At 41.4% G+C, this 12,921-nt stretch overlaps 1 protein-coding gene across 2 annotated transcripts in view; it reads left to right on the forward strand.

Annotated features, from left to right (window-relative positions):
* Positions 1-6,423: 6,423 nt before the first annotated feature.
* vaspb (vasodilator stimulated phosphoprotein b) overlaps positions 6,424-12,921 on the forward strand; it is a 29,541-nt gene continuing 23,043 nt past the window's right edge. Inside the window, exon 1 of one of the 2 annotated variants that reach the window (XM_020095002.2) lies at positions 6,424-7,010. In XM_020095002.2, the coding sequence (XP_019950561.2) occupies positions 7,006-7,010 (5 nt within the window). In that variant the 5' untranslated portion in view covers positions 6,424-7,005. The remainder of the gene's footprint in view (positions 7,011-12,921) is intronic. The other variant, XM_020095003.2, reaches the window with a different exon arrangement.

Below are 12,921 nucleotides of genomic sequence, written 5' to 3' on the forward strand. Positions count from 1 at the left end.
GAGGCCTGTAAATGACTCATCCCCTCATTTACAGGTTCCTTCTGTTTGTACTTCCTCTAAAAGACAACTGTTAAATACATGTTCAAGTTTACTGGTTAACTAATAACTAGTATTTCATTTGTGCAAGTTCCTTATTTGAGGAACGTAAAAATCTCATGGTGCATGGGTGTTTTATTTTGAATAATACGAGCATACACACACCCACACACATACAACATGATGGGTAATAATAATTCAATTTGTCCTGACAAAACTGGGCTCAATGGATAAATCATTATTTGTATATGTTATCACCTAATGAGTAATAAATGACTAGTAAAATAAAATACAGCAAATAAATGTGATGTTTATTTTCTCCCCGGAAACATAGTCAATGAAGTCTCGCTGAAAGTTTGAAAAACAAGTGAAAACAGCTACAAATCTTTGACGTCACATGTAAAAGGTTATTGTTATAAATGACTTCATGTGACTTCATTCCCAAATGATTGTCCAAGAGCAGCTTCATGCATCTAACCCTTCTCTCTGGAAATCTAAGGTATGGAGAACATTTTGGCGAACTTACTCCCTCACAGGGTCATTTAAAGTTTGAGAAGAGTACTGTCTTACATGTCATCAAAAATTTGAAGGACACTGTATTTAATTCACGTCATTTTCCACGCTCATCAAGTCATGCAGTTTTCAAGCTGTGGCAGTCCTTCATTTGGAACTCTGATGAGGATGATGATGGTGCAGAGCTCTGCTTACATGTCGCTGGAACATTTCCTACAAGTTCATTCAGATCTGGTTGACTGTGAAGGCCATTGTATATGAGTAACATAATTTTCCAAGCTCATCAAGTCCTTTGTGGAGCCCTCGTGTAGAAATGTGGCACCCAATGTCATTATTATATAGAATTTGTCATGAGACTATTTTCTGTGTGTGGTATTTGGGATAGATATTATCTTAATGATGCTGAATCACAAAATGAGTCAAAATCAGTTGTTCATGGCTGCTGGAGCAGGATCATGTTCACCAACTGATCCCAGTCCTGCACAGGGTCCCAATAAGTGGCAGCTTTGACCTTGTTGGATGGAACCGTTTTAAATTGTGATATGAAGCATGATTATCGTGTGACTGTCCTCTGCTGTTAGAGTACCATGATACTGCTGAGGCTGTATCTACACATCACACCTCCTCTGCCAGCTGCAGCACCTTGAGACAAAGTGCTGTCATAAATCTGCTGGCTCTGTTTGGAGATGCCTGCGATAAGAACAACTTTGGGGGAGCTCATTAGTTGGGTATCGTCGCGCACTTCTCTCGTGTTACTTCAGAGACTCTTCGAGAAGTCCCTCTCTCCTGCTCTCCAGATTTATTTTTTTTAGGAGGGGTGAGCGATCCACGGACAGGAAGGCCGATGTTTTATTCAGTAGGTAAGCGATAAGAGGGGGGGAAGTGTGATTATGATAGCGATCGGTCATGCGTCGATACCCAAACCCTCCGAGCAACGCGACACCCTGCAGCGCATCGACCGGGGCCACGTAACCGGAGCCGCCGCCGCAGTTTGTTTTCAAGCAGGGCCTCGGCGGTCCTGGGGGTGTGGGGGAGACAGGGTGAGGGGTGTCAGGGCCAGGTAGAGAGGGGGGGTATATCAGCTCTGTAAACACAAACACTGCCTCCACTCATCTCTCTTTTAAGTGTGAATGACAGTAAGTGCGAGGACACGTGCAGCGACAGACAAAACAACAACAGGGATCGGGTGGACCGGGTGGATCGGGAGTATCGAGCTGCTGCTGTGACCCGGGCCTATTTACAAACAAGCACTGCTGTGGAGGGGGTGACGGTGGGTTTAACGAGCACCAGACCTATTTATTTAATGTAAATGATATTTTCATATGGACTACTAACGTGTACTTATACACAATGACTGTTATCAGGATACATGGTAATCCAGTATCTATGTATGATTGTTTTTATGAAGGCCAATATTCACACCGAGGTCATGAATCTAAATTTCCTCAACAAACCACACTCAACTTTTGATGAGCCACGAAAAAATCTATATAGATTATTATGAAAGATAATCGTTCATTAAAATATGATGCCCCATCATTATCTCTTATAAATATTAAGTTTGACAGTTAATTCTTGACCTTACCAGCAGCTGGCGAAAAAACCAAGACAATCTCACTCTAAGTCCTCTCATGCCGTTGGATGGTTGACCTGACGCTAACTTCTACCTGTGTATAATGACTATTGTTAGGCCACACAATAATCCAGCCAGTGGCTTCTCATGTGTGATGTCTGATGTTCCAGACATTCTAGCATTATTGCCAGAATTTTTTTCAATGGATATTCAGCATCTTTATTCTAAATGGGATATGCTCATAAAATCATATATCTCATCAGTTTAAAAGTTTGTTCTTGACCTTGGTACCAGCAACTGGCAAAAAACTCAACTCAAGGTCCCCAATTACGCCATTGGAGTGTTTTTACGATGTGACTTCCTCCTCTATACAATGACTATAATCAGACTTCATGATAATCTAACTAGTTACTTCTCGTTATGTCTGCAATGTGTAACGTTCCAAACATTGTAGGTCTATAGGTAGGATTTTTTTCATATTGAGTTCATGAGTCTGAATTTCCCCAGTAAATTGCACTCAGCTCTTGACTATAGCCACTAAAATCTTTGTAGATTATAATATTTCATTTTATATTACTACGGAACTTCACAAGTGATATATTACGTATGTCTTATCTCCACATACCCCAAATGATGATCTTAACAGTGAATTCTTGACCTTGGTACCATCAATTGGCCAAAAAAACAATCTCAACTCAAGGTCTGCTAACTCTGGTGGAGGTTTTGATCATATCACACTGTTTCTGTCAGCAGTCAGTCTATTGTCTGTATGGATGTTCCCAGCTGCTGTATGAGAAAACAAAATGTCATCTAAAAACCCAAAATTCACCGCATGTCTGTGGTTCAGGCCCGAATGTGAATTTTCATTGCTATATCTTCTTAAACTTGGCATCACAGTGTTACATTTTTTGCCTCCAATTACAAATTAAATCAAAAATCCTAATTTTTGGTTGTTGAAATACATTTGCAGCTAAATTAATTAAGCTATTTCATTTTATGTTCCATTCATAGGCCTGTTGTGACTCTTTTCAAGGGAGACATGGCCAAGAGAGGCATCAACACAAAAAAGACAAAGGTTTCACTGATTACAGAACATCAGAAAATACAGGAACAACATGGGAAGTTTTCTAGTTCACTGCAGAGACACAGGTTTAACACAGATATGGTATCTGTCTGTAATGAAGTAAAGTTGTGTTGCCATCTAGTGGATTACAAGCGTAGTGCAACAGGGAGCCTGTTTAGGCCTGACTGAAATGGAGCCAAATCAGTGGCAATAGTTTCTTTGATTTGAAAAAGAAAATCTTATTTTTTCAGTTGCAGACTTTTATATTTTCAGATTCAGATGTTTTGAGTGTCAAATGGCTTTGTGTTGGGTTTTTTTCAGACAAATCTATTGGCCTAGATTTAGCTCCACAGACAAACAACCCATTTTACTTTGATCACAGAGCGTGGCCTGAAAACGAAATTACATTTACTGGGTCTTGAAAGCATCACCTAATCTTATACTTTTTTTCATTACAAGCCAAGTTTTGTCCTTTTCCCTGTTGATATTTATCATAGAAATCTGTCACAAGCAGATTTATGTACCAATGAGTAGCTCAGTGCTGAAGTCTCTTCATTCTTTCTATTTGAATGATGTAATCCTAAAAACCTGGTTATACTTTGATGCCACAATACGACAGGGAGTCCAACATTTGAGGACATCTCTAAAATCCTGCTGCTGCCCTTTGCATAGCTGGCCTCCAGCCCAGACCTCTTAGTGGACAGTTGTGACCAGATTTTACCCTCTTCTAATCACAGCCCTTTTTAAAGAAATAGATGGAATGAGATTAAAAACAAAACTTGACACATTCTCCATGTGCGTTGGATCTCCCTGAAAATACAACCAAACTCTGGAATAGTTCATGTGAATCTCTGGACACTTTTTACCTGGGTTTAGCTCAGTTGTGCAATTCTCTGTCTTTGTCTGCCTGTCAGCTAACAGTGGAGGCTGAGGCTTTCAGACGCTGCCTCAGGACTGTATGCTTCAACAAGTCCTGGACTCTGATATAAAATGTAGTAGACAAGGAGTCTGTATACTTAATAGCTTCTCTACTAACGCACAGTCAAAGAGAGATTCATGGAAGTATAATTCAGCCTGGGCTGACCAAGCACATCCACTTTGTCAAAATCTTGCTGTTCTGTGCTTCTTCAGAATGCTGTCCTCCTTTTCCCGTTTTTCAGTTTCCTTACACACACACATCTCTTATCCAGTCTTAACCTCTAACAACACATCTTAACAACTGCTGCAGCACCCTTTCCTCCAAGTCACCACAGAGGCCTCTTTGCTGCTGCCCATCAGGGTCTTCTGTCAGGTCGGCAGCTGTAGACGGTGTTGACCGACATCTGACGTCAGGCAGTGGAAATAAAGCTGTGGTAGGAGGAGGAGCGCAGGAGAACCCTAAAATTACTGCATGACTGTTTCCAATTCTTTACGGCTTCTGGGAACAGGAGATGAGCCAAGACAAATCACACAAACGCCTCCGCACGTTTGAGAACAAGCTCACACACGGGAGCTGGTGTTAATATGTGCAAAAATGCAGCAATGGAAAAGAAATGAGGGTTTACTCCAGTAGACAGCAGAGTTAAGTGGGGACATGCATGGCTAAAAAAACACCAGACGAACAGTTGCTCAGAGCAGTCAGCTTGTATGTCTTGGGAGTGTGTGCGTAGTGAGATTAAAAGGCATATTGGCTTTCTGGATGTTTACACATGCCATGCAGACGTAATGCATTCCTCTCTCATCCTCTCTTCCACTTCTGTCCCCATTAGGAAGAAGCAGTGCTTTTAGTGTGTACACTATCTCATTGTTGAAAACTGGGCCATGTGAGGCGTTTAACTTCTTTTTTCCATTCAGTGTTAACAGCAGAATGAGAAACTCTTACTATGACTATTTCTTTATTTAAACTTCTCCAGAAACGGGTTTCACTTCACGCTACAGAGTTTTTTTACGGAATGAACTAAAATGTCACAGTATCAAATAGAAACGTGAAGTTGTGACCCAGGCAGCCAGCAGAGCGAGGCGGAGGGCTTGACAGGGGAGGCCTTCAGGCAGACCCCCTCTCCCCTGGCTTGGATCAGATGCTACCTTTGAGTGCTATTGGAAATTACAACTTTAAACTCCCACACTGCAACCTATTATGTGGTTCACTTTTGAGATGCCCCAGTTGATAAGAGAGATGTTATTGCTGATGTAAAGATTGCAAAGACAGGCATGGGTTTACAGGACTCAGGGCCAGCAACATGGTGCCATGGTTATGTACTGGTTCACATGACTTCTCTGACACATGCACAGCATCAATTACCAAGAAAGTTATCCGGATGGATGTAGGTGCCATTTTAAGAGATTTACACATTTTTCTTAAAATGTTGAAAAAGAAACCATCAAATAATCAGAAAAAAGGTGGTGTCAACTTTTAGTTTATTCCTATATTTCTATGTTCCTCTTTCTTTATGACTGAGCAAAAAAGAAGCACATGTATCCTGAACTACTATTTACACTATTCAAGCTTCAATGCTTAGTGTGATTTGTCAGATTGAACCAGATTTAAGTGTTCACAGAGGGTACAGGTAGGTGTAGAAGGTTAGACCCTTATGGGTGTTGTATTATGGAATATTTTTTTACTCCTGATGGAGGTATAGTTTCTCCTTTTTTTTCTTGACATCTCAACTTAAGTCTTGAGATTTTTAGATTATTTTGAATTTATTTTTGACCTTTCAACTTCATCCTAAACTTTATTCTCGATTGAGAAATAAATATCTGATTGAATTCGACTTAAAGGTACTGTGTGTAGAATTCTGTGATAAGTAGTGTTGAAATTGCAAGTTGCAGCTGAACACCCCTCACCTCACCCTCTCCTTCCAGACATGAGAGAGAAACTGTGGTGGCTTCAGTTGTCATAAAAACTCAAAAGGTGTTTAGTTTGTCCAGTCTGGAGTAATGTAAAAGAAACATGTAAATATAAGGTCCCCTCGATGTTAAGTATTTAAATATAAAGGGCCTTTTCTGGGGTAAAGAAAACTTCAGTTCATACAATTTAGATGAAATGAACTGAGTGAAAACATCATGAAGATTATTCTACACTTCTGCCAATAGATCCCTTTCACCTAAATCTTACACACTGGACCTTTAATTCTCAACTTTTTTACCTTATTCCCTACTCGTCCTCTTCTCATAGAGTTCCCTCACGTCTGGCCCTGTTATACTTCCATACTCTGAGTCAGTGTCTCTGGTCATTCACCAGAAGTGAATCGTGCTCCCACTGGTGAGTAGCGTTTTTAACAAGGAGCCTGTGAACGCAACGCGGGGCTGTAGCCTACTTGCAGGCTTGTGGCGGGTTGGGCCTGAATCTAATGAATCTACACACGCACACACACGCACGCACACAGACACACACGGTCTAATCTCCAGGAGCAGAGCCGGAAACCTGACTGTGAAGAGCCGGGGGAGAGAAGTTCTGGTTCGGCTGCAGCTACTGCTCCTCCTCGGCTTCACCTCCCTCTCTCTCTCTCGCTGGTAGAAACACTGGTGGGATAAAGTGATCGGAGTTGACAAGCCCGCTCCACTACTGTATCTACTCCCCTTCCTCCTCCTCCTCCTTCTCCTCCTCCTCCTCCTCTCCCGCTCTACACAACCAGGAAATCGTCGAGGTGTGCTGCTTCTTTATCCCACTGCTGGCCGCCCCGTCTGCGGGTGTAGATGCGCTTTTCGCGTCGCCTTCCCCCCCTCCCCCGGTTGTTGTTCTCTTTTCGTTGCCGTGCTGCTGTGACTTTTAAAGCCGGACCTCAGCTCTGAAGTCTGACTAACTTGCCGACGAGGAGAGGAGCTCCACTCCGGCCGAACAATGAGGTGAGTAAAAGCGGCTGAAACCCCTTCACCTTCATTGTGCTCGCAGGCTGCGTGTCGGTCCTGTGTTTGGTCAGTGGAGTTCCTCAGGGTCACTGAGCTCCACTCACCCGCCGTCTGTGGACTTTATTCAACACTTCACTACTTTCCCACGCGTGGGATCTCATTCCTCACACAGCCACAGCTCCCGACGTTCTGCCTGTTGTTGTGTGTTGTGTCATGTGTCGCCCTTTTGTGTGTGTTTCCACCTTTTAACGAACTTGATGGCTTGTGTATCAGAGGTGACTACATCCTACCTGCTCAAGTGTGCTGAAAAAACCCATCCACAAGTTGGAGTAGTTCAGCAGGTCAGATGACAACAACATACTTTTGTTTCAAACGCACCGTGTTGCCTCTTTTGTGTTGCAGCAGCAGCAGTTCACTATCATTGTGCACGAGTTAAATCACCATTATGCAGAAATAACAATGATGCATCAACAACAGTGTGCTTATAACTTTAAGTCAAAGGTGAGGGGGGGTTAATGGTGCGGAGTCTTGCTCAAAGGCACTTCAGCGAGGTAGATTCTGCCCTGCACAATAACCACTTGACCACCCTGCTGCCCTAAATACACGAGCTCATGATGCTATGTCGTGCACTTCACATTCAGTCCATGAAACCTGTCCTCTCCTCCTCTCTTGTCTCTGTGGGTTGCAGGGGTTTGCACCGGGAACAACAATTTGCTCTGTGCAAAGCTCGTGTCCATGAATTCCACATCCTGTCACAGCCTGTGCAGTTGGCAATTACATGCTTTGAAGCCATGGCTGCTGCTGCTGCTGGCTCGGGCTGCCTCTTTTTCTGCCTTATCCCCCCCCTCAACTCCTCTTTCACATTTCAAACAAGGGAGCGCTCCACTTGTCGTGTCAGGGACCAACTTTTGTCATTCCAAAGCCTGACAAAATACAAGCTCAAATATGGAGATATGCAGAGCCTGGTGGTGCAGGCCTGATAACCTGTGTGACTAGTTCTTTATCTCGAGCTCATTGCGTTGCCCTTTCTGTAACAATATATCTCAGCCCAGACACATGGGTTGGTCCAGAGTTTGTATTTGTTTTGCACATATCTCTGCCTGGTAACTTTGATTACAGCAGGAACGGGAGGCACTCCAGCTTCCTGAAACCCTGCCACAGTCACAGTTGTCGATTAAATATACCCTGCTGATGACGTCGTTAATTAAGTTAATGCAGTTATCGCTGCAGATCACTGCGTTGATAGACTTAACATAATGCATAAGCAGTTTCATATGGATTATAGCTCGCAAAGCAGATAAATGGTATTTTGAAATTCATATACCTCTTGTGAAATCATAACATCATAACATCTCATACAATAAGATATTTCCTGTATTCAGAAAACACTGCTGTTGGACTACCCAAAAACAAGCAATGTTAACAGCATTGTGTCTGTATATTTTAATCTCAGTGTGCCCCTCAATGACTACCTTGACATGGACAACAATATTTTGAGAAGTGACCTTATTCTTATTTCAATTCTGATTATCTTTTACATGCTACAGAGCGTAGTCTGATATGACTCATGTCAATATTATGTCCTAATACTTGTTTATAGTCAAACCAAGGCCATGTGTTGGGTAACAGTTTTACAGTTAACTGTCGATGTTGCAAAATGTTATAATGTTAAGATGTATACATGGCTACATAATGTGACCATAGTTGAAATATACCTTCTCCAAGGATATTATGTTTTCATCTGCATTGGTTTTTTTGTGTTGTGTTTAGCTGGATCACACAAAAAAACATGAAATTTCGGAGAAAGATGTAGTATAGGTCAGAAAGGAACCCATTGAATTTTGTAGTTTTTATGGATCTTCATGAAATAATCAGACATGTTTATGGGACTGATAGCTGTGAGTGTGGTGCAGAGCCAAATGAAAGTCTGGATCTAGTGACTTTAAATGTGGTTTCATAAGGAGTATGTTGGGTTTTGGCGAAGGTGTGCACTCAACAGAGTACCCTTCTCGTTTAATTGTTGCTTATTCCAATTACGACCTTATTTGGGTTAGGAAAATACTGCTTACATGGCAGTGTCTTAATCAGACGATTGTCCTAATCGGTTCAGTATCGTAATATTGTTGTCCATGTAAACATGTCTATTGTCATGTCTCCCCAGCTGTTGTTAGGAAGCATCGATGGTCACAGTTCTTACTCTAAATGGATATTACTCCTGCTTTCCCTCCACTGTGGTTCTATCAGTTGATGTCACCTTGTACAATAGGTGAGGACTGGAATGCAGCTCTGCTCACGTTCTTTGTCATTTCTCGCTGTGGAATGTAAATGTTGACACAGAAGTGCAGTCAGTTGGTCAAAAGTTCAACACTTTGACCCAGTGGAGAAAATGGCTCAGTAAAGCGTCCTTGCTTTAAGCTGCCTTTACATTAACAGTCAGCAGAACCCTTTCTCTCTCCCACTCGTACAACATTTATATCCACTGACTGTTCTCCGTGCACATCTGCTGGTTGCTATCCTCTGGGTTATGAGACACACAAAGTGCATCCATCTGCATACGTGATTCACTGCTGTTGTCAGAGAGGTGACTCCTGTCTCCCACTATGAATCACTGACTGGGTCTGTGTGATTAAAAGGCTCGACCTGTGTGACACCAGAGATGCGGCCGTGTCAGGGTCCAGAATTAAAGCAGACGATTTGAACATGCACTCAAACAGGTGTAATGCATCTGCTTAACACACTTTTGGCAGTTGAACAAGTTCCCTGTGCTCAGGTCTAGAAGCTCTGCATGTCTGGAAGCGACGGCAGACTTGGCTCCTTGGCTGTTCTCTGTTACACTCTCATCAGGTTATTATTGATCAGCCTTAAAAGCAGTTAAATTACCTCCCTTCAGTCTCTTTTGTGTCTCCACTCCAGCTTTTTTCTGCCTTGGCAGCAACTGTGGAGGAATTCAGCCTTGATGGTGATCTTTGCAGTTTTACTGTGTCACGTCTTCTTCCTCTAATGTTCTACTTCTTGACCTTTGTCCCAACAGGCCAGTGGCTGCAAAGAATTTAGAAATATTATTGCAAATGTCCATGTAAGGATAACAAGATGAAACTCATTGGTGTTGTGATAGCTGCACATTCATGCCACGTTGTTGTGTAATGTTCTAAACAGTGCTGTCTAATTCTTCATGTCCCCACTTGTTCTTTTAATCCCTTGCACAATTTTCTGGTTTCGTTTGAAGTCTGATATCAGTAGAAGAAGTTGAGTTTACTTTAAGCTTTTGTTCAGTCACTGTGGCTTCCAAAAATGTTTTTTAAACATTAAGCAAATAAATGCTCTGATCAGTTTGTACTTAAAGGTGGATTTTATTTGATGAGTGCAAAGTTCTTATCAAAAGATTATTGGAGGGTTGATGCCAATACTGATATTTGGGTGTAAAAATGTCCAAACCTTTCTAAGATTTTGTTATCAAAAAGTAAAGACAAAGAAATGTAACTGAGGCTTGATATTTTGCAGTTTAACCATACACTTAATTATTAAAAATAAAACCAAATATACAGAAGTTGAATGAAGAAAATAAGTGTATTTCTACACGAAATGTAAGCGTAAATGCACGCCTTTCCTGTATTCTTTATTCTTTGAAATAAAAGTAATAATATCAGTACATATTCAACCATGCTACCAATGTCTGTGAAAGGCTCATGTTTTTCATCAACAAACCCATAAATCAGTCAGGCTCTACTTCTTACTCTGAACATAAAAGGCATGTTTTCATTTGTTTCCAACCAAACCCCTGCTAAAATTCAGAATAACCTCCAAACTCCAGACGCAATAACAATTTCAGGCACCTAGGGTGTGCTTGTGGGAACTCTTATCTCTAATGGATTAAGAGTAATGGCTTGATTTCATGCATCATAAAGAACATTGCCGTACAGTTGGTGTGACAGTGTCTAAATGATCACAGAGCCTGTGTGCTGCATCGCACCACATGCTCCATTATTAAACTGGTCCTGCCTTGAGAGTTTGTTTCCCACAACATCCAATCAGTGCTACCCCCTCCCCTGAAACAATTACACCCCTCTCGGTCCTCCCACCGCTCAAACTCATAAATAGGCCATTATGCAGCGCTGCCTCTTGGATTAGATGCTTTGCTACAGGAGTTGCTCAACATACAAATCCTTCTATTGTCTACTCGGTGAAAAGTTTTCTTGGTAGTCGTTGTTTTCCCTTTTTAATTGTGCCTTTAGGTGGTTGTGTTCTTTCTGAATGGTATTGTTTCTTTAAATGTAACTTTTACACTAACTGACATGTTGGATGTGTCTCACCCATATTAAGTAGCTGTTTGCAGAACTTGCTGTTTTGAAACTTGTGTGTAGTCACAGGAAGTTGAGAGATGTGAAATCTGGTTGCAGTCAACAATGTGGAGGTTATATTCTATCACGGTAGATTACGGTAGATATGCCATTTTATTAATATACAGTATACTGCCATTGCATATAAATATGTAAATTATCATATGAATATGACTAAATGCTTTGGTTCCAGCTTCTCAAATGACAGGTTTAGCTTCTTTTCTGTTTTTATATTTTTATAAATTGAATATTCAAGTTAAAGACATCACCGCAGGCCCAGGTATATTTCAGTTCAAACTAAACTATTACATATAGAAAATTAGAATATCCTGATGCAGATTTTATCTTGGTCAGACATTATCATTGGTTTCACTTTGTCTTAAACTTTTAAGTCTTTATCTTTTCCTATCACACAAACCTGCTAATAAGTAATGGAGGGTCATATATATGTAAGTGTGGTGTGCAGCATAGCAAATTTGTTTGTTTTTCTCCTCTATAGCTCTGAGATTACTTTTCATACAATTCATAGAACTTCAGAGTTAAAAGCAGAATATATTGATCTGTTTCCCAGACTGATTCGTCTTCTTTTCTGCTTCATCCCTGACAATGTGCTTATATTTGCAGATTTTCTAACAAGGATTGTTATTTGGTTTTACTTTACCCGATCGAAAGCTGAGTGATCAATTAGTCTTCTTGAATTGTCTGTGAAGAACCAATCAGGAAGTGAATTATTTTTTGGGAATTTTTGCCTATCTATATTACAATGCTCCTGGAGTCTAGAACGGGGCCAGAACAATTTCAAACTTTTCTGTTCCATGTACCCCACAGTAGTGTAGACGCCAAGCGTAAACGTAGCAACAGTGATGCGATATAAAACCGAAATGTACAACCTGTACAGCTGTGTTGATCTCACCGTCACTCTTTTTCTGCCCATGTTTTTCCCCAACCAGAGCTCCACTGGGCACCGCGTTGAACTTTGTGATTATGAATTGTTGGCCATGTAAGTTTCTCCATTTGTTTGACATCTCTGCTAGCAAAGACCAAGCCGTCCTCAGTGTGAAATTGAGCAGAGCTCTAAGGTGGATGAAATTAAATTATAAGCACATCTGCAGCCCCTGTGGTCTTTTCAGCAGTGACATCATCCCAGCTGATGGAGAGCCTGCCTCTAACATCACAGTGAAACTCGAGCTTGTTGTGGGGAGAAGTGCTGTCATGATACGAGTATATTGTGTGGTCAGCGCGACTAACGGGCACAAAGATGTATTGGGTTCATCAATGGGGTCCTCTGCCTAATGGGCCGTAATGGACCCCAGTCAGTATAAAAACTGCTTTATGCTGTCGGCCATCTTAAACTTCCCAAGTGTTCACATCCTCGGATCTTAACTTCACTTAACTGGGATGACTTTGATACAGAGACTGTATGAGATAAAACAGTCTTGGAGGAAACCCAGTAACTGCTTTACTGGTCTGCTGACATCATTTTGTTACACTCCCAATACATTATCATTAGGCTGCACTTATACTGTGGGTTGTAAGGAAGGATGTTATTGCTCAGGAGACTTTGACCAGAC

This window comes from Paralichthys olivaceus, chromosome 11 (genome assembly GCF_024713975.1).
Source record: "Paralichthys olivaceus isolate ysfri-2021 chromosome 11, ASM2471397v2, whole genome shotgun sequence".
NCBI classification, from domain to species: Eukaryota; Metazoa; Chordata; class Actinopteri; order Pleuronectiformes; family Paralichthyidae; genus Paralichthys; species Paralichthys olivaceus.